Raw genomic sequence first — 25,850 nt, 5'->3', positions numbered from 1 at the left:
TTTTAGTAATTTTAAAGTACATTGAGTTAGACCCCCCCCCAAAAATAAATAATTAAGCTGCAGGTGTTTTATTACTCAAACCACCTGTGGCCCGGATTGGACCCCCCCAGGCCTTATTTTTGACATCCCGGCCTTATACAGTCAATATTATAATTGCTCTTTTGCTATTACTCAGAACCACATCCACCTCATACGTATGTCCTCTGGAAATAAAGTGTTCTATTGGGTGTAACTCTCTGTGAGGTTGCCTTATTCCTCTGAATGTAAAATGTGTCGGTGCGTCACAGACCAGCCCAACTGGGGAACCGCTCTCTTTCACTGTTATGACTGTTCATAACACTGCTATGACTGGTTCATGAAGGCATTATGACAGGCTGCTTCAAGTAAGTGATGCACACAAGGACTTTGTCAATGCTGCGGTCTGTAAATAAAGCTTTGAAACCAAGAGAACATGCAAATCAACTCAGTAAAATACATTTATTGACAGTAAAAGTTCAGTCGTCTTAATTGTACCTTAATTTTTACACAAAAATATCAAAATACTTTACAGGGCATTACATCTGAATATTGGCAAATTCATTGTTGATTAATTCTCTCTAACAAATACACTGTACATTGACAACAATACTTGTCTTTTCTTAAATGCAGTGCTCAACTTAAATTTCATAAAACATTTTTTGAGAACAATGCATTTAAAAACTATGCGTAGTCAAACTTGGTATTTAGCTACTGATTTGCGAGACTTAACTGCATTTCATGCATTTTATGTCCCAAGAAGTTAGTTCCATTTTCGTCAAACTTCATTGAGAGAGAGGTGCTTAAATATGATGTAATACATAACAGATACACATAACAATATACGTACATAATAACATGGATTATCTTGGCTACCCAAACTTCAAAGCTTAGAAAATGAATGTGTCTATACACAAACACATTTAAGTATACAATTTGCACTCAAACAATAAAAAAAATAAAAAAGTATATATATATATAAAAAAAAAGATTTATATTTATTGGGCCAAATCGCCCCAGTGCAACATGGGAAAGATTCCCTTTCAAGATTCCTTCGAGGTACTCTTTCAGTCAAAACAACCTCTTCGACATGTTCTTTCCTAGATTTTTTAAAAACCTTAATCGTACAACAACTCATAAGGACGTACTTGTTCAACCGCAGACCTCCTTCGGAAGTCCTGTCAATGTGGAGGAATAGGCTCATGTGTTGTCAACGTTAACATTCTCCTATCGTCTCGTTGCTACAGTATTTTAACCAACTAACAATAGTCGATTGAAAGCTCCTCACTGTTAACTAACAACAAAAACAGAACAGATCTAATACTTACCGGATATCACATGTACGGGGAGGTCAATATCGAGGTCGCAAATGGAAAACTAACACACATTTGGGAATGATCGTTGACCGTAGTTAAATGAGGAAATGATCGAATAAGATTAGTAACGAACACCGCAAAGGAAAAATATTATTCCAGTCTAACAGTGAGTTAAAAGACCTGGGAAAACGGCCAATGTTAATAGATTAGCTTGATCCCAGCACAGAAGGACCTGTTGTTATGTGCCACACAGGAAAGGAGATGCAGTAAAGAAAGTTACATATTAGAGTTCCCGAGTTGCCTATGTGTTCTGAATGGTAACATTTTATAACTTGACATCGTGATCTCAGTAGTAAGACATACTGTACATAATAAGTGTTACTAGAATGACGTAACAGATGTCATGGGCAGTCATATTATAACAGATAAAGTCACCTGATGACAATTGAATCAACATTTGAACCTGATGACACCAATAAGACTTTGAGTCACAATTGTATAAGAACATAGTCACAAATACCATGACTGCTATGTCATTACTATGACCGCATTTTTATAGATCTTAAGACAAAGTAAAGTGACACCATCTAACATGGGATGTTGCTTGTCAGTTCTTCTAAAACATTGAGCAGCATCTTAAGACACAATTTACAGATGATTTGAGACTTACCAATAAACATATTTTCATTTGACAATTGTTGACATTATCACCGTTGCCTATCAATAGTATAAATGGTAAGATTGAAAAGAGTGTTTTCGCCCTGAATCTAAAATAACGGTAAATGTAACCAGAACAAAAACTAGACTAAGAAATGAATAAAACAAAAAGAAGCTGCCTTTTGGCTGTTAAGGTTGAGTTGATTTTCCTCAGTAATTCTAGCGTTATTTGAAGGCATTGACAACTATACAGTATTGCTAAAAGAACAACTAGTTACCCGGGCATCAACAGAACAATATGTACAACAGAAACATATAAGAAAACACTAACACTTCAGGATAGAGTGCAAAATATTCATACTAATCTATCATTAACTTATCAGTTCCAAGTATCCAAATGTCCCTTATTAGGTTCTATATCAGCGAAGTACACATGGGTTGAGGAAACAAAAATATTAATTTCTTACATGTTTACTTGGGACAATTTTCAAACGTTTGGTTTCGTTTGATTGATCTTGGCAGCGGCACACATATTGAAGATCATATATTCTCTCGAAATTCTCAGGGGTGGACTTGAGGCATAGTTCGCACTCTACACTGTCAATGGCAGTCCCCAGATCATTTGATGCCAGCCTGTAGCTGTGACATTTAATAGGATAGAATAGGAATATCATAGTTGTATAATATATGGGAGGGAAGAAAATGAAAGGAAGACAAGACCTTGAGGAAGACAGTTGATGTTTAGAGAGGTTTCAGACAGATTGTCCTCAACAAGGATGTTTGGAGGGATACATTGGTTCCACAGGGGTATAATTGCTTAAGCGGAGGGTCAGTGCTTCAGTAAAGTTGTGGCCTAAGGACACTTTGGCCCAAAACACTCACATCCAAATTCCAAGTCGACACTTAGCCCTACCCATAGGCACTCCAGGAGATCTAAAAGGATTGGATAGGTTTAAAGTTTACCATGTCTTCTGATTGGCTAGGTGGAATAGTCATCATGTTGTTTACGCCCATCGAATCATTTCAGATCTCAGGAAGTGCCTTGAGAGTAGCGGCTAGGGGTTGATTTGGAATTGATCACCAGAGTCCAATTTCTATGCTGGACCCCAATACTCTCCATATTTACCGTCAGGACACCAGAATCTCTGGCTCTTGCTACAAGAGTGAACCCAATTGGTCTAGCTAACAGATTAGTGCAATTCAATTACAGACCACCGTATTCATGCTCTCCGAAAGCTGCCTACACACACACAGACCTGGAAGAAAAAAAACGTCCTCAAATAAAAGGAATTCAATGCATAAGAAATAAAACATAACCGTTTAAATCGATTCCATTATACATTCATAAAAGAGGGGGAAAGACAGAGATGATAGAAGACAGAGAGTTCAAGAGTCTTTCGGGTGGAGATTAAAGGTGACATTAGTTTCTGATGGAACAGCTCAATTACGTTCTTTTCACCCGGCTATAGCTGCTGTTATAGCTGCAACAGTTCAGACACGAAGATAACATATCAGCCATTGTTGTCTCCGCCCTTCTCTCCCACCCCCTGAAATTAAACACATTTAAAACTGACCTGTGAGTTTAGATGTTCGGCCCACACATACATGTATCAACATTATATCCTCAGGTTTAACAGCATTACAAAGCAAGTCAACCTTCTAGAAAGAAGTTTATTCTTTAAAGCTTCAGTCGATCAAGAATTGACCTATACAATGGCCTATTCAAATAAGGAGTCTCGAACAACTGCATATCGGCACTCACCCCGGGCTTGTGCAGTGCATTCTCCTGCAGACCGAAGAGTGGGTTTCCCTGGCCACCCTGCAGGGGCGAGGCCCCCAGGTTTGGGGACTGGGCAGTGGGGGTGGAGGTGAGGGCCCCGGTCAGTGTGAGGCGCTGTAGCTCCCTCTGCCACTGCTGCTGCAGCATCTGATAGACCACCACCTGCTGCTCCTGAGACACACACAGCCCAAGATATTAGGGACTTGAACATGGGTAGTGATATGCACATCCAAAATGAATCTACCGGTGCCGGGCCAGAAAAGGACTGCAGCATATGCTGTTTTTTTTCTCCATGTATTTTTTGGGACCAAAAATAAACCTGACCATGGTCACACTCATTGAATAATTAGGGGTTAACAGTCAATCAGATTGGTAACTTTTTAAATAATTTGGAAGAGAGAAACTAGAGGCCATGAATAACTTGGGCAAAAAGAACGGCACTGATTGGCCTATAGTTGACACTGTCATAAGCAGTCTCGCTTTAAACCGTCATATCCACCGCCCTGTTTGACCTAGAGACTTGAACGTTTGTATGCACAGTTCCTTCAGTAAGTATTCACACCCCTTGACCTTTTCAACATTTTGTTGTTGTTACAGCCCAAATTTAAAATGTATTATGCAGTGTGTGTGCACACTGCATAATAGAACTCTGAATCAGTCAAAACCTCCTTCAGTCCACCTTTGCTATATGGAACAACCAGAGGCGCAGGGGCCATTCCCAAAAACACACTGCCAGGAGTGAAAGTAAGGTGGTACGGAAAAGATACGGCGTCCCGGGAAAACTAACTGGTGGGGGTACGCCTTATTGGTAAAACATGACCCTGTAAAAATAGAACAAAATGTCAAAAGAACTGTAGGTTATTACATCACTTTTCTTATAATTACCGCAAAAGAAAATTATGTGCAAATGGACTTGAAAACGGGTCATATAGCCTACGCTCAAATTCGATGTGGTTTGAGGAAAACCCTGATATTTTGACAAGGCAGAGATGAGTGGCTGACACCGAGACGTGCCCGAACAGCAGTGGACGCATAAATTATGTCCTAACGACAATCGCCAAATGTCATTACACTTTTTGGTATTTTGTGTAACAGATGTCTCTTTCCATTCACCATTATTTGGAGGCTGGGAATATGTTGCGAGTGGATGAACGTGCGCCGGTAGCCAAGTCACGGAGCCCTTTGAAGTGATTATTTGACAATCATATGAAAACATCATGACTGGTTGTGTTTATTACCACAGTAAATTGACATTCTGTCCTTGTTTATTAATCTTCTGTATTACTTCATGTTTGGCGTGGACCCCGGGAAGGCTAGCTACTGCTTTAGCAACAGCTAATGGGGATCCTAATAAAACACCAAATTAAAGGTCATACATTTTAAAAGTTCAATAACAATTCTTTACAACTAGGCCCGCAGAGATCCTATTTGAATTAATAGGGATTCTATATGTTATACATTTGTTTTGGTGCACGACAGGACGTCCTGTACCGGGAAGAAAATAATTCCACTTTCACCCCTGCACAGAAGTACAAAGAATCTGAGGAGGAACAAGAGCGAGACTTCAAAGTTCAACCCTCATCCAGGTCCAACCCCCATAAGCGGACACCAAAGACAACTCATGACCTTGTCCATCATAGGTCAGGACAATCCAATCCAACAGCTCCTGGCTATGGTGCAAGCTTTAAAGACATCTGTCGAAAATCATGGAGTAATTTTGGAGAAGCTGAGGTTTCAGATGGCACCTTCTAGCACAAATTCCAGTCCGAAACAATACACCAACGCAGCTCCCAGCGTTGGCATTAGCTACACCCGATCAAGGTCAGGCAACACCTGAACCACCAGCAATGGGCTGCCATTCCAGGGCTGCAGCCGCCCCCTACCAATCACCTCTGCCACCTCACCTCCAGACTCATCATATCCAACCTCAACCTATAGTGCCCCCTAACAAGCCTAGCTCCAAAGAAAAAATCTGATATTACACGTCCATTTAAAACACTGCAATTCCAATCCACAGTCGCCCATCAACTTCAAACTTGTCATCACTATCATAGACATCCCTAAGACGAACCACACTAAATTTGGTAATATATATAAAAAACAAGGAAACTATTAATAACTAATACTTTGCATATGTAACACTCATGCTCAAAATCATCTCATGAACTACATGTCAAATTCACTCCAGATGTTGTATTTAGAATCATGATTGCACATAAAGGAAGATAATTCCTGCATGATCGAGTGATCTTCTGTCCTTTTTGTCATCCTGTGAACCCCGTTCATTGCTGCTCACAGCTATATTTTAATAATGTACAGTAGAAGTTGGAAGTTTACACACACCGTAGCCAAATACATTTAAACTTAGTTTTCACAATTCCTGACATTTAATCCTAGTAAAAAAATCCCTGTATTAGGTCAGTTAGGATCACCACTATATTTTAAGAATGTGAAATGTCAGAATAATAGTACAGAGAATTATTTATTTCAACTTTGATTTCTTTCATCACATTCCCACTGGGTCAGAAGTTTACATACACTCAATCCAATTTGTAAGTCGCTCTGGATAAGAGCGTCTGCTAAATGACTTAAATGTAAATGTAAATTAGTATTTGATTGCCTTTCAATTGTTTAACTTGGGTCAAACGTTTCGGGTAGCCTTCCACAAGCTTCCAACAATAAGATGGTTGAATTTTGGTCCATTCCTCCAACAGAGCTGGTGTAACCGAGTCAGGTTTGTAGGCCTCCTTGCTCACACATGTTTTTTTCAGTTCTGCCCACAAACTTTCTATAGGATTGAGGTCAGGGCTTTGTGATGGCCACTCCAATACCTTGACCTGGTTGTCCTTAAGCCATTTTGCCACAACTTTGGAAGTTTGCTTGGGGTTGTTGTCCATTTGGAAGACCCATTTGTGACCAAGCTTTAAATTCCTGACTGATGTCTTGAGATGTTGCTTCAATATATCCACATTATTTCACTCACGATGCCATCTATTTCATGAAGTGCACCAATCCCTCCTGCAGCAAAGCACCCCCACAACAAGATGCTGCCTCATTGTCCCCATGTGCAGTTGCAAACTGTAGTCTGGCTTTTTATGGCAGTTTTGGAGCAGTGGCATCTTCCTTGCTGAGCAGCCTTTCAGGTTATGTCGATATAGGACTTGTTTTCCTGTGGATATAGATACTTTTGTACCCGTTTCCTCCAGAATCTTCACAATGTCCTTTGCTGTTGTTCTGGGATTGATTTGAACTTTTCGCACCAAAGTCCATTCATCTCTAGGAGACAGAACGCATCTCCTTCCTGAGCGGTATGACGGCTGCGTGGTCCCATGGTGTTAACACTTGCGTACTAATGTTTGTACAGATGAACGTGGTACCTTCAGGCATTTGGAAATTGCTCCCAAGGATGAACCAGACTTGTTGAGGTCTACAATTGATTTTTTGAGGTCTTGGCTGATTTCTTTTGATTTTCCCATGATGTCAGGCAAAGAGACACTGAGTTTGAAGGTCGGCCTTAAAATACATTCACATGTACACCTCCAATTGACTCAAATGATGTCAATTATTCTATCAGAAGCTTCTAAAGCCATGACATAATTTTCTGGAATTTTCCAAGCTGTTTAAAGGCACAGTCAACTTAGTGTATGTAAACTTCTGACCCTCTGGAATTGTGATACAGTGAATTATAAGTGAAATAATCTGCCTGTAAACAATTGTTGGGAAAATGACTTGTGTCATGCACAAAGAAGATGTCCTAACCGACTTGCCAAAACTATAGTTTGTTAACAAGAATGTAGTGGAGTGGTTGAAAAAACTAGTTTTAATGACTCCAACCTAAGTGTACGTAAACTTCCTAAACTTCAACTGTATCTCTTATTTCGGTCCTGATAATTCATCCATTAATACGGTTTCAGTTTTATTTTAACTTCTTATGATGATCCATCTTATCATCATGGTTGTGTTGTATTGCGTTACCAAACATCAACAGCGTGTACTGCAAGTGTTTGCATGTCTGAGTGTGTTTGTAGGTCATATGGTAGAGTCATTACTGGAGTGAAGTGCTGCTGGAGAAGGAGCTGCTTCTGCTGCTCAGACAGGAGGGAAGACCTGAAACACAACCATGTTCAATATTACTCATCATGGGACACTTCCAGTGCAAACAACACTTACCCAGTCAACCCATTAGTCACAACAAAAATCAATTACAGTAACAGTCTAGACCAGAATCAGTCAGCACAGCCAGTCACAACAGGACGATATAAAAATGTATCCCTGTCACAAAAAGAATGGCCGTGGCTATCACAACAACAACAACTGATCAACAGCAATCTACAAACAACATCCTCACAAAACAATCAACCAACACTATACTTTTCTGGTGATCAGACAGAGAGGAGGTACTCACGGACTCATGCTCTTGGGGATTTGCAGGCCCTGTGCCAGTGCTTGGGGGCCCAAAGGAGGAGGCTGGGGCCGCAGGGCCGGCAGGGTGGGCTGGGGTCCGTTCTGGACAGGTGACTGGATCACCCCGTTCAGGCTGCCCAGCACGCCGTTCATGTTCAGCTGGGGACTTCCGGCTAGGGAGACCATGAGCCCGCCCACCATGGAACTGCTGGCCTGACCGAGGACCCCCAGGCTGTCAGTCAAACCCCGCCCACCCAGCCCGTTCAGCAAGGGCTGGCCGAAGGAGGCGGGACTCTGCTGTGGGGGCGGAGTGCTCTGGAAGGAGAGGGAGGAGCTACTGCGGGAGGGACTACCAGAGTGGAGCTCCTAGAGTCGGAAGAGAAAAACACAGGGTAAAACTAATAGGACAGTTATGGTTCATCTAAAGGTGAAATCTGTGAGTTCCATTTCCCCATATTTCATATATTAACATTCCCTGAAATGTAATAACACACATGCCCCGCCCACCTGAGGATTTTGTCTTTTTCACCCATCTACTTCCTGTGTTTGAGGGGTGAAAATCCACTTGTCACTTAAATTTCGCTGGATCAATTGCTTTCATTTTACACCTGTGACTCTTTCATGATTATGCCTGTCGTTTATCCCCGTTAACGTTCGTAATGACCTGTCAAACACACTCTGGTAATGGCTAAAATGGGCTCAATGAAATGCATTGTCTTTACACTGATTCTGCAAAAAAAAACGCTAAAGCTTGGTTAGGGATTTAACGCACCATCTTGACACCTCCATCACAAGAAAGATAACTTTATTTGAATGGGTGTTCATTTTTTTTGCGGAATTTGGAAAAGTAATCCTTTAATACAGTTGAAATGTTTACAAATTAGAGGCTCTGAAATGAAAGCATCTTCCGGAAATGAACACTCGGATTATAGTGATATTAGTTTGATCTCGCAAATGTAAAGTATGTTTAGATAGGTGTAATCTAGAGCGAAGCGCGTTGATTTTTACTCTGAGGGTATCCTGCTATTGACACACTTGTTGAATTACGCAAGGGAACGTGAGAACAACAGGGGCACCTAAGCCAGCGCAGGTGAGTGCAGCCAGAGGTCGTGTTTGGGGGTTGCAGCCCTGTGCCACCCCTTTATGTTAATTTATTCCTATTTGCACATTTAACCTGGTGTATTTATACAAACGACGCATATAGAATCATCTTTATTTTAACACAAAATATCCCCCAAAATACTTAATACAATAAGAACATTTATATATAAGTTCATTCTAACTTTTAAAAAGTGACATTTTACAATAAATTGAATACCTGAATTCCTACCAAAATCCCTAAACTCATTATTCGTCCGTGCCAGTAAGATGAGTATCTTCATCCATTGTCCTTCTGTTGCATTTTTAGCAATCTAGATGACCGTTGCTACTCAATGTACAAACAAGTGGAGGCGGCACGTTCGATTTGAAATGAAACCCAGATATCCCCTTTAATGCTACAGTTGGGGATAAAGGGCAAGAGTATTGTATAAGTAACTACACAGTGGGTTCAGGTGTTGGCCGGTACTAAGTAAGGCGTGGTGGGCACAAAGGGGTTCTCACCTCGGATGAGGTGATGAAGGAGGTATCATTCAGGAAGCAGCATTTAGACAGGGGACTCTTATTGTTGCTGAGGGGGTCTATAGGGACAAGAGAGGTACACACACAGGGATATAGATACAGGGACAGGGTACAAAAAAACACAACACACAACTGTCTAGATTATAATGACAAAAACAAGGTTTGTTTTGGGGGATGGTGACACTCTTTTCCAGACTAGCAAACTGACTCTATCAACAAATGAGGTAAGGAGGATGGGAAGCATCTGAAAGGAGGTGAATGAGAGGAGGGTTTCCTGAGTCTGACCGTGTGCGGAGGAGAGGAAGCTGATGTGGGCGGTGGTGGGCACTAGGCCCTGGGCGGAGTGGTGGGAGTGGTGGACCTGCGGGGGGAAGGGACAGGCCAGCTCCACGTTGAGCAGCTGCAGCCGCTCCTTCTTGGCCGTCAGGCTGAGAATCTGGTCCTGGAGACGCTGGTTCTCCTGCTGCAGCGAGTGGAGGGACTGGAGCATCTCTACAACTGGTGGAGAGAGAGAGATGGAAAGGGGGGAGGAGGGGGGGAAGAGACAGGAAAAAGGGGTAGAAAAGAAAGTGAGTGAGTGTAGAGCACTGTGTTAGAGTCAGTTTCATTTTTTTGTTACAGTTTCCATACTAAGCCATTTTATTTTAAATATAATTTTTTTAACTAGGCAAGTCAGTTAAGAACAAATTCTTATCTACAATGACGGCCTAGGAACAGTGGGTTAATTGCCTTGTTCAGGGATAGAACGACAGATTTTTACCTGGTCAGCTCGGGGGATTTGAACTTGCAACCTTTCGGATTTACTGGCCCAACGCTCTAACCTCTAGTCTACCTGCCGCTACCGGCCATGATACACTAATGATCATCGCAGAACAGCACAGCGCATTTTAACGGATCTGAAAGCAAGCATATCAGACTGACTCGGGTTGATAAGAATCCACTTCCTCTTCAAAGGGTCCAAAAATACATTTCACATCGGGTGTGTATGACCGACTGTGTCACAAAGGCAGACACATCGCCCAAAAAAGACCAACTGAAAATCCTCAGAGAATGAAGATATATTATAGACTGCCACAAAGAATCCCAGTGTACTTACTGTTGGCACCCATCTCTCCGTTGCCATGCTTCTCCAGGAGGAGCTCTATGTGGGAGCTGGATGGAGGGACGTTTTCAGGGCGACCTCTGACCCCAGGGCCCACACCCTCCCTCTGGTCAAACAGTAGAGGCAGACAGCTCATAGGAGACCTGAGAGAATAACAGTGGTAAATGAACAGGCATATGGCTACAGAGAACAGAAACAGATTGAAATGGAATAACGTTGGTACACAAGAGACAGAATGAAATGGAGTAATGCTGGTACACAAGAGACAGAATGAAATGGAATAACGTTGGTATACAAGAGACAGAATGAAATGGAATAATGTTGGTACACAAGAGACAGAATGAAATGGAATAATGTTGGTACACAAGAGACAGAATGAAATGGAATAATGTTGGTACACAAGAGACAGAATGAAATGGAATAATGTTGGTACACAAGAGACAGAATGAAATGGAATAATGTTGGTACACAAGAGACAGAATGAAATGGAATAATGTTGGTACACAAGAGACAGAATGAAATGGAATAATGTTGGTACACAAGAGACAGAATGAAATGGAATAATGTTGGTACACAAGAGACAGAATGAAATGGAATAATGTTGGTACACAAGAGACAGAATGAAATGGAATAATGTTGGTACACAAGAGACAGAATGAAATGGAATAATGTTGGTACACAAGAGACAGAATGAAATGGAATAATACACAAGAGACAGAATGAAATGGAATAATGTTGGTACACAAGAGACAGAATGAAATGGAATAATGTTGGTACACAAGAGACAGAATGAAATGGAATAATGTTGGTACACAAGAGACAGAATGAAATGGAATAATGTTGGTACACAAGAGACAGAATGAAATGGAATAATGTTGGTACACAAGAGACAGAATGAAATGGAATAATGTTGGTACACAAGAGACAGAATGAAATGGAATAATGTTGGTACACAAGAGACAGAATGAAATGGAATAATGTTGGTACACAAGAGACAGAATGAAATGGAATAATGTTGGTACACAAGAGACAGAATGAAATGGAATAATGTTGGTACACAAGAGACAGAATGAAATGGAATAATGTTGGAATAACACAAGAGACAGAATGAAATGGAATAATGTTGGTACACAAGAGACAGAATGAAATGGAATAATGTTGGTACACAAGAGACAGAATGAAATGGAATAATGTTGGTACACAAGAGACAGAATGAAATGGAATAATGTTGGTACACAAGAGACAGAATGAAATGGAATAATGTTGGTACACAAGAGACAGAATGAAATGGAATAATGTTGGTACACAAGAGACAGAATGAAATGGAATAATGTTGGTACACAAGAGACAGAATGAAATGGAATAATGTTGGTACAAGAGACAGAATGAAATGGAATAAGACAAGAGACAGAATGAAATGGAATAATGTTGGTACACAAGAGACAGAATGAAATGGAATAATGTTGGTACACAAGAGACAGAATGAAATGGAATAATGTTGGTACACAAGAGACAGAATGAAATGGAATAATGTTGGTACATAATGTTGGTACACAAGAGACAGAATGAAATGGAATAATGTTGGTACACAAGAGACAGAATGAAATGGAATAATGTTGGTACACAAGAGACAGAATGAAATGGAATAATGTTGGTACACAAGAGACAGAATGAAATGGAATAATGTTGGTACACAAGAGACAGAATGAAATGGAATAATGTTGGTACACAAGAGACAGAATGAAATGGAATAATGTTGGTACACAAGAGACAGAATGAAATGGAATAATGTTGGTACACAAGAGACAGAATGAAATGGAATAATGTTGGTACACAAGAGACAGAATGAAATGGAATAATGTTGGTACACAAGAGACAGAATGAAATGGAATAATGTTGGTACACAAGAGACAGAATGAAATGGAATAATGTTGGTACACAAGAGACAGAAGAAATGAAAATGGAATAATGTTGGTACACAAGAGACAGAATGAAATGGAATAATGTTGGTACACAAGAGACAGAATGAAATGGAATAATGTTGGTACACAAGAGACAGAATGAAATGGAATAATGTTGGTACACAAGAGACAGAATGAAATGGAATAATGTTGGTACACAAGAGACAGAATGAAATGGAATAATGTTGGTACACAAGAGACAGAATGAAATGGAATAATGTTGGTACACAAGAGACAGAATGAAATGGAATAAGAGACAGAATGAAATGGAATAATGTTGGTACACAAGAGACAGAATGAAATGGAATAATGTTGGTACACAAGAGACAGAATGAAATGGAATAATGTTGGTACACAAGAGACAGAATGAAATGGAATAATGTTGGTACACAAGAGACAGAATGAAATGGAATAATGTTGGTACACAAGAGACAGAATGAAATGGAATAATGTTGGTACACAAGAGACAGAATGAAATGGAATAATGTTGGTACACAAGAGACAGAATGAAATGGAATAATGTTGGTACACAAGAGACAGAATGAAATGGAATAATGTTGGTACACAAGAGACAGAATGAAATGGAATAATGTTGGTACACAAGAGACAGAATGAAATGGAATAATGTTGGTACACAAGAGACAGAATGAAATGGAATAATGTTGGTACACAAGAGACAGAATGAAATGGAATAATGTTGGTACACAAGAGACAGAATGAAATGGAATAATGTTGGTACACAAGAGACAGAATGAAATGGAATAATGTTGGTACACAAGAGACAGAATGAAATGGAATAATGTTGGTACACAAGAGACAGAATGAAATGGAATAATGTTGGTACACAAGAGACAGAATGAAATGGAATAATGTTGGTACACAAGAGACAGAATGAAATGGAATAATGTTGGTACACAAGAGACAGAATGAAATGGAATAATGTTGGTACACAAGAGACAGAATGAAATGGAATAATGTTGGTACACAAGAGACAGAATGAAATGGAATAATGTTGGTACACAAGAGACAGAATGAAATGGAATAATGTTGGTACACAAGAGACAGAATGAAATGGAATAATGTTGGTACACAAGAGACAGAATGAAATGGAATAATGTTGGTACACAAGATACAGAATGAAATGGAATGGTAAAGTATACACAAGTAAAAGTGACCATATGAGAGAACAGTGTTGATAGTGACCATATGAGAGAACAGTGTTGATAGTGACAGTGAGAGAGAACAGTGTTGATAGTGACAGTGAGAGAGAATAGTGTTGATAGTGACAGTGAGAGAGAATAGTGTTGATAGTGACAGTGAGAGAGAATAGTGTTGATAGTGACAGTGAGAGAGAATAGTGTTGATATTGACAGTGAGAGAGAATAGTGTTGATAGTGACAGTGAGAGAGAATAGTATTGCTAGTGACAGTGAGAGAGAACAGTGTGGATAGTGACAGTAAGAGAGAACAGTCTCATAGTGGTAGTGAGAGAGAACAGTGTTGATAGTGGCACTGAGAGAGAACAGTGTTGATAGTGGCAGTGAGAGAGAACAGTGTTGATAGTGACCATATGAGAGAACAGTGTTGATAGTGACAGTGAGAGAGAATAGTGTTGATAGTGACAGTGAGAGAGAACAGTGTTGATAGTGACAGTGAGAGAGAATAGTGTTGATAGTGACAGTGAGAGAGAATAGTGTTGATAGTGACAGTGAGAGAGAATAGTGTTGATAGTGACAGTGAGAGAGAATAGTGTTGATATTGACAGTGAGAGAGAATAGTGTTGATAGTGACAGTGAGAGAGAATAGTATTGCTAGTGACAGTGAGAGAGAACAGTGTGGATAGTGACAGTAAGAGAGAACAGTCTCATAGTGGTAGTGAGAGAGAACAGTGTTGATAGTGGCACTGAGAGAGAACAGTGTTGATAGTGGCAGTGAGAGAGAACAGTGTTGATAGTGGCAGTGAGAGAGAACAGTGTTGATAGTGGCAGTGAGAGAGAACAGTGTTGATAGTGGCAGTGAGAGAGAACAGTCTCATAGTGGTAGTGAGAGAGAACAGTGTTGATAGTGGCAGTGAGAGAGAACAGTGTTGATAGTGGCAGTGAGAGAGAACAGTGTTGATAGTGACAGTGAGAGAACAGTGCTAATAGTGACAGTGAGGGAACAGGGTTGATAGTGACAGTGAGAGAGAACAGTGTTGATAACAGTGAGAGTAGAGTCAAACAGAAACTTACTGTGAGGAAAGGCTCTCTCGTGGCGAGTTGTCGTGACATGGGAAGCGACAGTCGTCCATCTCGGACTCTGAGAGGAGAGAGAGCAATCCCGATAAACTACCAGGTAGCTACAGTAGGGGAGACTGGGGTAAGTTGAGCCGTTTTTTACATTCAGCATCACTCCGTCAAGAGAAATATACTATGTCTTTCTGTTTTGAAAACATTGCTTGTCCAAAAAAAAGTGGTCTCTTCGCACAACTTAGCTGACCTGTGGGATAGGGTTAGTTAAGTTGAGCTGTGGGACAGGGTTGGTTAAGTTGAGCTGTGGGACAGGGTAAGTTAAGTTGAGCTGTGGGACAGGGTAAATTAAGCCGCAAACACATTTCTGTACTAAATTAAATATTAAAAAAATACCTTTTTAAAACCATGTTTATCTTAATTTCCCAGAACACAATTCAACACAATCACAATCGCTTTTTGTCTTTTAATCATTTTAAGCATCTTTTAACAGAGGCTTAACACCTAAGGCCCTGTTGTTACCTCATATCCCTGAGATAATGCCTTGATTTTTTCTGCCTGGGAAGAAAACACTTCAATTTGCTCAACTTGTCATTGGCTCAACCATTACCCCATGGTCATTGGCTCAACTTACCCCATGACAATTGACTCAACTTACCCCATGACCATTGGCTCAACTTACCCCATGGAAACATTTTGACTATATTATCCCACACACAAAATGATGCACTTTCATGCTAGGTTTAAGACCTCATACTGAAGCTTATAGAGACCCAAACTGATGTAAAGAACAATCTTAAAATGATCTACTTTGGTTTAGATAAACGCATCATGAAACCTCGTAACACAATAAATTCATTTGACTTAAATGTATTTTTACCTAACTTGCTAACCACCGTTTCCATGTGATTTCTTCCGTCACAGACTGAAATGAAGACCTCTTCCTAAATATTTGGTCAAATTATTCATTTTGTGTAAGGGTTGTCCAAGAAACAAGGGTTGCTCAACTTACCCCTTTGTCTCAATTTACCCCACTCTCCCCTATGTAACTTCATAGGAAACATAAGTATCTCACTAACGAGTGTGTGTGTGTGTGTTACCTTGAAGTGAGGTCTGGGCTTGGCTCAGTAGCGAGGGCAGTACACGGGCAGTGGAAAAGACCCTGCCAAACGGCTGAGAGGAGCTGAGGCTGTAGGAAGAACTGGAACATGGAACATGCACCTACAAGGGTTTAACACACACAGAACAAAGTTAGGATCTCATTTACCTGGCAACTGAATACATGTGGGATACTATTTTAGTTGTAACATGATATCGTTGATAAGCTCAGTCAAATGGCACTATATATTCCCTGCATAGTGCACTACTTTGACCAGATGCCTGGTAGTGCAGTACAGATGTAGGATCTTAATTTGATCACCCTGTTGCAGGAGAACTGTCACTATCAACACATTTTTAACTTGTCGTGTATTTCAGGTTTAAAGAGGCGCCCCAAGTTTGTAATTTCCACTTTGAAATGTCAGACTCCTTCACGAAAAAATGTATCAACCCCTACAGAAGTGTCCATTAATTAAAATCCACATAATAATTCATATTTCCTGCAGAAGCAGGATACTTTTTCTGCTGTAGCAAACTGGCTCAAATGAAGATCATACATCTGTATATAGGTACTAGTGTGCCATTTTTAAGAAGAAGAAAGCTCTGCTACCTGACCCGAGCTCGACGGGCTCTGACATTATACATGGTAGTTAGGGCCGGGTGGGGCCTGTTTTTTCATCAATAACTAGGGTACGTGCCGGGCCTGGGTATCACTAAATTGATGACAAAAACGTTGAAGCTGAGCCATTTGCTCGTGCTCTGCTGCGCAGTACAGTTATATCTGGCTCAGCTCGCAACATGATGTCAGAAGTGCTTCCACCTCATCAAATATAAGGCCGGAGAGATTATTTCACAGAGTTTCGAGTGACGAAAAGTATCTAACAGCTAACTGCTCTCTCATGCCCAAGCGGAGCCGTTGCTATGGATACTCACAGCCGCCATGAGCAGAGCAGGGAGCTCGTGACGGACAGAGAGGAGCGGCTAATGGATTGACTAACGCAGGAAGTTATTTCTGATTTTGGCCAGGGCCGGGCCTTAAATTTGGCAGAAGCAACCGGGCCTGGGTCGGGTAGAGCCTGAACGTCGAGGGTATGGGTAAAGGCTCGAACGCAGACGCGATGTTGATTTCCCCGAGTACCTGTGGGTTGAGGGCAGAGTTGACCGGTTGAAGTGACACTGTGGAGACGTGAGATGGCAGGAGTCCTGAAGAGAGAGCGGTGCTACATACGCCTCCGCCCAACGACAGAGGGGTGTTACTACAGACAGCCCCACTCAAAGACAGAGGGCCCTCGTGACAGGTGTAGATTCCTAACCAAGAGAATAGTATCAGACTTAATTCATAAATGCAATTCATTTATAGAACACACACACACACACAACCGCGCACCTAAAAGTGTTGAGGTCATATCTTGTCAGAGTAGAGCAAAAGCAGGATGTCAACCCAGCCATTGACGCACATGCTCTCTCTGTTGACACTGCACACAAAACCACAATCTAACAAATCTCTTTACGACGCACAGATCACTAACGACCTAAGATTTACTACGCACGTGCAAAGTCTGCACTTCTAGTTCTGTTCAAGAAGTCATAAGCAAAAAGCGTTATACATACAAGGGTTCTTTCCTCTGATTTTTACTCAATCTCTTACTCCTCTTCTTCCTTTTCTTTCTCTGTAGTGCAAATATGCACAAGCTTAAATCTGGCCGCCATTTTCTAAACGAGGCATCTTGCTTCCTGAACATCTCTAAATACACATACTTGATGATGTGTACGTTCATCATCCACAGCCACAATACATAGAAGTGCTGTGTATTATTTTCACATGCAAGTGCACACAGGAAGCTAGAGGGCTACCACACAGAGACTACGCCCGCTCAAGACGGATCTGGTGAGAGACTCACCGGAGCCGAGCAGCGTATTGCCGCGGCCTGTGGAGAAACTGACGCTAGAGGAAGTGGAGGAGGAGGGGAAGGAGGAGGAGGAGGAGGAGAGGGAGGAGGTGGGCAGGGTGGAGGAGTACGCTGTGTGGGGGAGGGAGGAGGAGCTGGGGAAGAGCGAGGAGGACGAGGTGGAGGAGGAGGTTAGGGAAGGAGGTGGAGCAGGAGCCATGTGGTGACGGTACTCCTCCTCTCGCCTCTCCGTCCGCTCCCGGTTCTTGCTCCCCCGCGGGCGCCCCGGTCCGTGCCGGCTCTTCTTGTTGCCACGGTGCCTCCTCTCCCGGTGTGTTGGCAGCGGTGGTGGGGGCGTGGCCTTGTCCTCCTCTAGGTTGGCCTCCTCCAGTATAGGGGGCGTGGCTAGGTGCGGGGACTTGAGAAGCGACTTGGAAAGCTTGTAGTCCCCCGAGGAGGAGGAAGTGATTTTGCGGAGCTTGCTGCTACCGCTGCCTATCCCACCTGAGGAGGAAGTGATGCGCATGATGGAGCCGAAAGTGGAGATGGTGACCTTGGTCTCGAAAGAGTTGGTCTCGCCCTCTGACCTCTCGTGACCCTGCGACGACCCTCCGTGAGGTCCGTCAACCGGGGTCAGGGCCGGGGGCTGCAGAGAGGCCTTGTTGTGGTATTTACTATTGTCCAATTCCTCCTCCTCTTCTTTCTCTTCTTCCTTTTCCTCCTCCCCTTCCTCGTCATCTTCCTCAGGCGCTGACCGTCTGGTCCGCTCATCCGGGGCTCCTCGGCGCAGTGCTCGTCCGCTCCTCGGTCGGGGTCGCGCTCCAAACGAGAGGTAGAGGAGAACGGGAGCAGGTCTTGGGAGCCGCCACCTGGGAATACACACCGTAGTTATTCCTAAACACAGCACAATAACCAGACAACACTATACGGTGCAGTTATACCTAAAACCATTATAAAACACACGTTCAGACTAAACACAGTGAAGTTATACCAAAACAAAGAGTTCTGCACTAGAGAGTTGGTTATTCACAAACAGAACTGACTGAGAAGTTGCTTGGACACAAAACGGCAGGTTAGTTGGCCCATAAAGGATTAGCTTTGTACCCGTGTTGAAGGGACTGGAGGAGCAAGAGGACGAGGAGCAGCTCTTGCCAATGCTTCCTGTCTTCTTACTGCGGTGTCCCAGCTGGCCGTGAGAGCTCATCCTCTTCAAATTCCCCTCGCTGTCCTTGTTGCTGTGGTGACCCGACGACAACTAAATCAACAGCACAGAGAGGTCACGGGTGGAAAACGTGTCATTGGAGATCGAGAAGCGGTTTGATGTCATAGATTAAAGCCCTTTACGCTCGTTAGAAAGTATTGCGAGACGGTCCTGTTAGAGAGTTCAACCAAGGACCTCACCTGAATAAAAAACATTTTCTCAAATGTATCCACTTAGAAACGCACAATAGTTCAAACTATTTAGGGAACCAAATGGTTATACTCGGTCAATGATGGAAGAGGATTGGTGGATGTGGGGAAAGACTGGAGAGAGAAAGAGAGAGTTAAGAGAGGTTAGAGACAGAGACTGAGGGCATTTAGGGGTGTAAATATTGGGGTTGGCGTTACCTTGTCCATGCTGCTGGACAGTGAGGACCCCAGACCATCAGATGACTTTTTATGCCTCTCCTTTTGCCTCCCCTTGTCCTTGTGACTCTGAATGAAACCAAAGGGAGAGGCTGAGGATTTGAGCATTCATGCAAATACACCAAGCAATAGTCAAATGCACGTTCAGTATGTGCACGACAATACACGAGACACTCACCTTCCTGAGCCTGTGGTGGTGGGAGCCGTGTTTGTCCTGGGCGGGGGACGTGGAGCCCCCCCTGGAGTGGCCGAAGGAGCCGCGTTCGGTGTTCTCTCCACTGGAGCGCATCTTCCTCTGCTACAGGACCCCGCCGAGGAGAGGCAGAGAGTCACACTGCTGCCAACCGTGACGGTCACAGGGGCAAGTACAGCTATTGGGGCAATCGCTGGACGGGCAATCGGCTAGAGCTACAGGGGAAACTAGGGGGCGGAGGCTATTTCTCCACGCCGGCTTGAAAAGCTATGTCTCCTTGCCTTCCTCAACGCAGTATGTGAATGTTACAAAACCAAGTGGAAGTAGTGGAAGTCCTTTCCAAATCCGTCTTATTACACAACACATTTACACATTTCATTCCATTTAAATAAATAATAACTGGAGCTCTCCTAGAAAGCTGAAAGGAGACTTGAATAACTCTGCCAGTCTCTTACCATCTTGATGTAATGGTGCTTGCAGTAGCCACAGTACTTGACGTTGTCAGCCTCGGGGCCCTCCTCCTCACACAGCAGGCCAGCCATCTGAGCACTGCACAGGGTCAGACAGTCAGACAGATGGGAGAGGACACACACACACACACACAAAAGCATTCACGCACAGTCACGTACGCACAGTCACGCACACGCAGTCACGCACACGCAGTCACGCACACACGCACGCACACACACACACACACACACACACACACACACACACACACACACACACACACACACACACACACACACACACACACACACACACACACACACACACACACACACACACACACACACACACACACACACACACACACACACACACACACAGACCACTCACCAGGTGACGTGGAAGGCTTGTCGACAGCCCTGGCGGTTGCACGTCATGCAGGCCCCACACGCAGCCTTGCTCTCTCGCCCATGGTCCTCACAGATATAACACGTCTAAAGAGAGGGGAGGAGGAAGATGAAAAAGAAGGATGACTGACCAGAACAGATCTCCTCTTATCAACGTCAGATGTCATGTCCACCTGAAATCACTCACAGATCTAATGGGCACACTTAGCTATGGAAGGGAAATCGGGTCGTTCCACAAAATTAATGCTTTTTTGCATTAAATAAAAAGTTACGACTACTTAACTACCTAATTGGTGGAACGACCAATTTGTATCTATGCCAAATGGCATCCCATTCCCTATAGAGCGCACTACCTTTGACCAGGGCCCATAGGGCTAAAAAGTAGTGCACTATACTCTGGGCCCTGGTCAAAAGTAGTGCACGACAAAGAGAATAGGGTTCCATTTGGGACACAGCCAGTGTGATACTGTTCAACTCTATGGGCCTCACCAGTGCCCAGAGTCCAACCCTAGCCTGTCATTGATAGCAGCCTGTTATGAAAAACATTCTACCCCCCTACTCCCCTTCACACCTCGCTCCCCTACGGCTACCCTACGGCTATTACCCAGACAGAGGGGGCTGGCTGTCTGCCTAGCAACAGGTGCTGGACAAAAGAACAGCGGGCCTCCTTACCTTTCTTCTCTTCTACCCCTCCTTCCCTTCATCTACCCCCTCCTTCCCTTCATCTACCCCCGTCCTCCTCCCCTTGTGAGCCACATGCATCATGGGCCAAAGGGAAACAGGGAAACGGCATTTTTGGAGCTACTGTAAAGGAAGGAGGGAGGGTGGGGGCTTATTGAGCCTTCACCCGTTGTCTGCGTCCCAAAAGGCGCCCCATTCTCTGTGTGGTAAAGCCACTTTTGACCAGGGCCCATTTGGGATTGTGTACTATTTGGGACACGGCCCATTGTCCACTCAAACGCTCTCTGAGAATGCAGGGCAGCAAATCCTTGATGAATGGCTCTGACAACCAAGACCAGAGAGGTGCGAGCCATTTAGTGTAGCTGCCCCTGACATGGTGGCGCGAGGCCACTACCAGACAAGCAGCCACTATCGTTCAGCAGCAGGCGTCTACGTAGCTTCCCATTGACTCCAATAGAACTGTAATCCAATCATATAAAAGCTTTCATTCAAAAACAAATCTGTCTGGTGGGCATATGCCGAATATAGATTTTTCCACAATAGCGATCACTCAAGACCATTAGGCCTGAAAGCATGCAGACGGTGGTGGGAAACATGGCCCGTGACTATCCAGATGCCAACTTTAAAGGCTAAACTTGCAGAGAGGACTTAGGAAAAACTCTGGATGATCTCATGAAAGCTTTGGCCCGTGCAAAAATATACTGTATACTAATGACTGCGTGCAAATCACAAAAACGCCCCCCCACGAGTTAGTGTGAAGTTTTGAAGGTAGGCAGAGATGGACAACCCTTTACTCTGGCGAAAGAAACAATATCTCCAATTTCATTCAATCATTTTAGGCCAATAAAATGCATTTGAAACGACGGTCAGAAAAGACAAAAGACAAACAAGGCTATCAAAAGTGGAAGTGAACAGTGACGAATACCTTGATGTATCTGTCGTGAGGGACGTACTGTAGTACGATAGGCTCCATGGTGAGAACGTTGGCGAACTGCACCTCGGGAATGTAGAGTGCACAAACCACATGGGCCCAGCCTGGAGCGAGAACAGCTCACATTAGTACAGACACACACACACGCACGCACACACACACACAGACACACAGACACACACACACAGACACACACACGCACGCACGCACGCACGCACACACACACACACACACACACACACACACACACACACACACACACACACACACACACACACACACACACACACACACACACACACACACACACACACACACACACACACACACACACACACACACACATTAACACGGACACATTATATGTTTGTAAGACAAGGGAAACGTGGAGGAAAGGAGGGATTGATGGAAAGTGGAGGATGAAGAATAGAGGAAGGAAAGTCAGCGTCCAGTAGTTTACCTCCACTGTCTGTCCTCTTGAGGGCGCCATCTTTGTGAGGGCACAGCTCACATCTCTGATGAGAAATGAGAGCACACCTCACAATAACCAACTAGGCACAGTAGCTTCAATAGCACACTGCACTACCAGTGTTATTTACTACGACAGACAGGGATATCCTGTACATTGACAGAGATTTGAATGAGTATACGGATAATATATCGATATATGGGATATATATACTCACCACTCTGGCAGCTCTCTCCTGAGACTCACATTTTCGACAGAACCACGGGCCAGTGGGCACCTGGACAATACCATAGCACGCTGTGACACACACACACCCACACACATAAATAAAGACACAAATACAGACAAATCATTAGTCTACCACTCAAATGAATGAGACACAAACAAGTTGCCTAACTTATTAGTTATGTAACTAACTAACTTCTAGGTATACCTTCAACTTTTAATTAATCTTTTTTTTTTTTTTTTTTTTTTTACTGTTGAGAGCAAGCATAGAGTAAGTAAGTAGCCTTGCACGAGCCATGGCTTGTACGAGCCGGAACGACTCATAGGAGCAAGAGCCAATCTCCTGTTTCCGTAGTGTGAAGCAGCTTGATGTACAAGTACACCCCCTGGACAGGATGCTCGTCTATCACCGGGCTCTCCTTAATGCTGAGTGCCAAGCAGAGATGCTGCAGGACCCATTTTACAGTCTTTGGTATGACTGAATCAAACTCCCAACCTTTTCAGGACAGACACTCTTAGCACAAGGCCACTGAATCGAGAGAAGGCGTAGCCAGGGCATAAAGTTAAGGGCATAAAGTTAAGTGTCACAATGATTTATATATTTCTTATTCCCTAGATAATCCCGATATTGATAGGCTATTGATGTAGGTCACCTTTTTCAAAGAGTGGTGGCGGTTTGAACGCAACCATAAGTGGTTTTACTTTGCAAGACATAGCCTAATTTATAATACTATGACGTGAATATCAGTTTGTAAACTCAGATTGTATCGTGTGTCGGACACAGACGATATTGTTATTGATGTTTCCTACATAGCACACTAAATAAAAGCCACGGGGGATATATTGCGAAGGTGTGCACTACTCTTATAGCCTTATAACCGTAAAGATGTAAACATTAAATCATAATTCATGACTCTTCTTCGAATCAAAACTCATGGACATATTGAGTGGCTACATTGCTGCAGGGCTGAGATACAAAGATGTCAACAAAGAATGTGGATGCGTCGTTGAGGAAACAATTAATCCGGAAGGCCCGATAGGCCAGCTAGTCCACTGCTCCAGCAGTAGCAAATGCTTCCTAACGATGCGTGACTTTGGATCGAATAATAGCCATTCTACCAAAACCGCAATAGCCGGCGCCATAAGGGCTCGATGTAATGTTATATGTCCCCTCTCGCACCACGGCAACGCGTGTTAAAGGAAAACACCCCCTCCCACATAAACATACAGACACGCACGCACGTAGGCACGCACCACCCCATCCTTCCCCCAATACCGTAATTACATTGTAGTATAGCAAGCTAGTTACCCTGGTGAACAGCGACGCTGCACCCGTGCCCATCACAGTATACAAGAGGATTTTCAGCCCAGCCTCGCTCATCGGAACACACGCAGCAACCTCCAACCATTTCCCGCATACTGTTCCCATACGGTATTTGATACGGTTTTGCGGCGACTTAAATCGCCAGGGTGTCAAGTAGTCCCTGACTTCAACGGTGTCTCAAACATGGTAGTCGGTAGTCGTGCTACTCTGCAACCAAGAATGAATTTCAGCGTGGGGGTTTCGGGTACAGCGAGTTTTTCCGTGATGTCTTCCCGTCCCCCGTAGAACCGATGCAGTGCGCATGCCCACATCTGCAGGATAGTCTCACGGTGTGAAGATGACAATATTTCCATCCCTTGAAGTTGTGTGTCCTCAGTTGTCCATGCTCAATGGCAATATGTATGTTCCCTTTCTACAGAATGACCAAACAGCCCGATCTCCTGCTGTCGAAAAGCAATAATGGCAAGTGTAGACTAAAGCGTGCCTTTTCTCTTTGAACGGTAGATTTAAAAAAAGCACTTTAAATGCATAGCGCCATCTTTAGGGATCAGACAAAACACAAATGTCTTGGCCTACTTGCCTAAATGGAATACCCAGAGATAGTTTGGGGAAACCGTTAATATCATTCAACAATATGTAGTCCAGGCCAACTACTTTGTCGATTTATTTAGAGACTTTATAACAACTATATCCAATATGTAGGCATATTCAAAAGATTTATCATAACAATAGTCCATAAAACAGAATCAGATAATGTATGTTGTATTAGTGGCATTATAAAGTCTCATAATGATGGTTGCTTAATCAGTTGGTCAACAAAATACAATTCTAGGCTAATAATGTGTTTTATTAAGCACTTGTGTGATGTGTAATGTAAAGCATTGTTGTAAAAGCTGAGACTGCAAAGCCTTACATAACTTATTACATGATCTTTCTCAGAAAGTGAAGTGAACTATGTTAGAGATGAAAGCCTAAACATGTGAAAAATACAATACAATATAATAATGTCTGTAATAGCCTTGTAATCCAACGTTTTAATAGGAGTTTACAACAGACCTCAAAAACAAAGGATGTAATTATCTTTCCTTGGAGTGACAGACAGTCAGTCAGCCTGTGAGACTTTTAATAGCCATGTTTTTTTTCAAATATTCAGCTCTGGCAACAACATCATTGGCATAATTCCCTCCAGTGGTTTTAGCGTCCACCTGCTCATATGAGGAGATGCTGTCAGCCCCCATATTGTAGGCTGCCAACGCCCATGAAAAACATAAACACAATAGATTGAACATAAACACAAATAGCTTAGTAGCTGCGTACGGTACTACAACATGTATGATTCATCAGCTCAGTCCAGGAGTGAGTCAGTCAATACATTTCAGCTTCTGCTCCTTGGTCCAGTGAGGCTACTTCTTTTCTCAACATCTGAATAGGAGCCAACCAACATCTGTGTGCCTTTGGTCTATATGTTCCCGATT

General features: G+C 43.0%; 1 protein-coding gene across 1 annotated transcript; it reads right to left on the bottom strand.

Annotated features, from left to right (window-relative positions):
- Window positions 1–462: 462 nt before the first annotated feature.
- LOC124015516 (protein AF-17-like) lies at window positions 463–24,814 on the bottom strand. Its single transcript, XM_046330774.1, is given in 20 exon segments — window positions 463–3,939; window positions 7,818–7,875; window positions 8,174–8,538; window positions 9,775–9,851; window positions 10,078–10,290; window positions 10,889–11,037; window positions 15,086–15,152; window positions 16,183–16,303; window positions 17,319–17,488; window positions 18,082–18,802; window positions 18,805–18,938; window positions 19,174–19,324; window positions 19,678–19,764; window positions 19,874–19,993; window positions 20,344–20,437; window positions 20,729–20,832; window positions 22,352–22,461; window positions 22,818–22,872; window positions 23,044–23,123; window positions 24,361–24,814. Coding segments are annotated over 20 exon segments (3,258 nt in total). The 5' UTR covers window positions 24,470–24,814; the 3' UTR covers window positions 463–3,666.
- Between the last annotated feature and the right edge of the window lie 1,036 nt (window positions 24,815–25,850).

Source organism: Oncorhynchus gorbuscha, linkage group LG26 (genome assembly GCF_021184085.1).
Source record: "Oncorhynchus gorbuscha isolate QuinsamMale2020 ecotype Even-year linkage group LG26, OgorEven_v1.0, whole genome shotgun sequence".
Lineage (NCBI taxonomy): Eukaryota > Metazoa > Chordata > Actinopteri > Salmoniformes > Salmonidae > Oncorhynchus > Oncorhynchus gorbuscha.
Note: the sequence above shows the minus strand (reverse complement) of the source record. Positions and strands in the feature narration are given on the sequence as shown.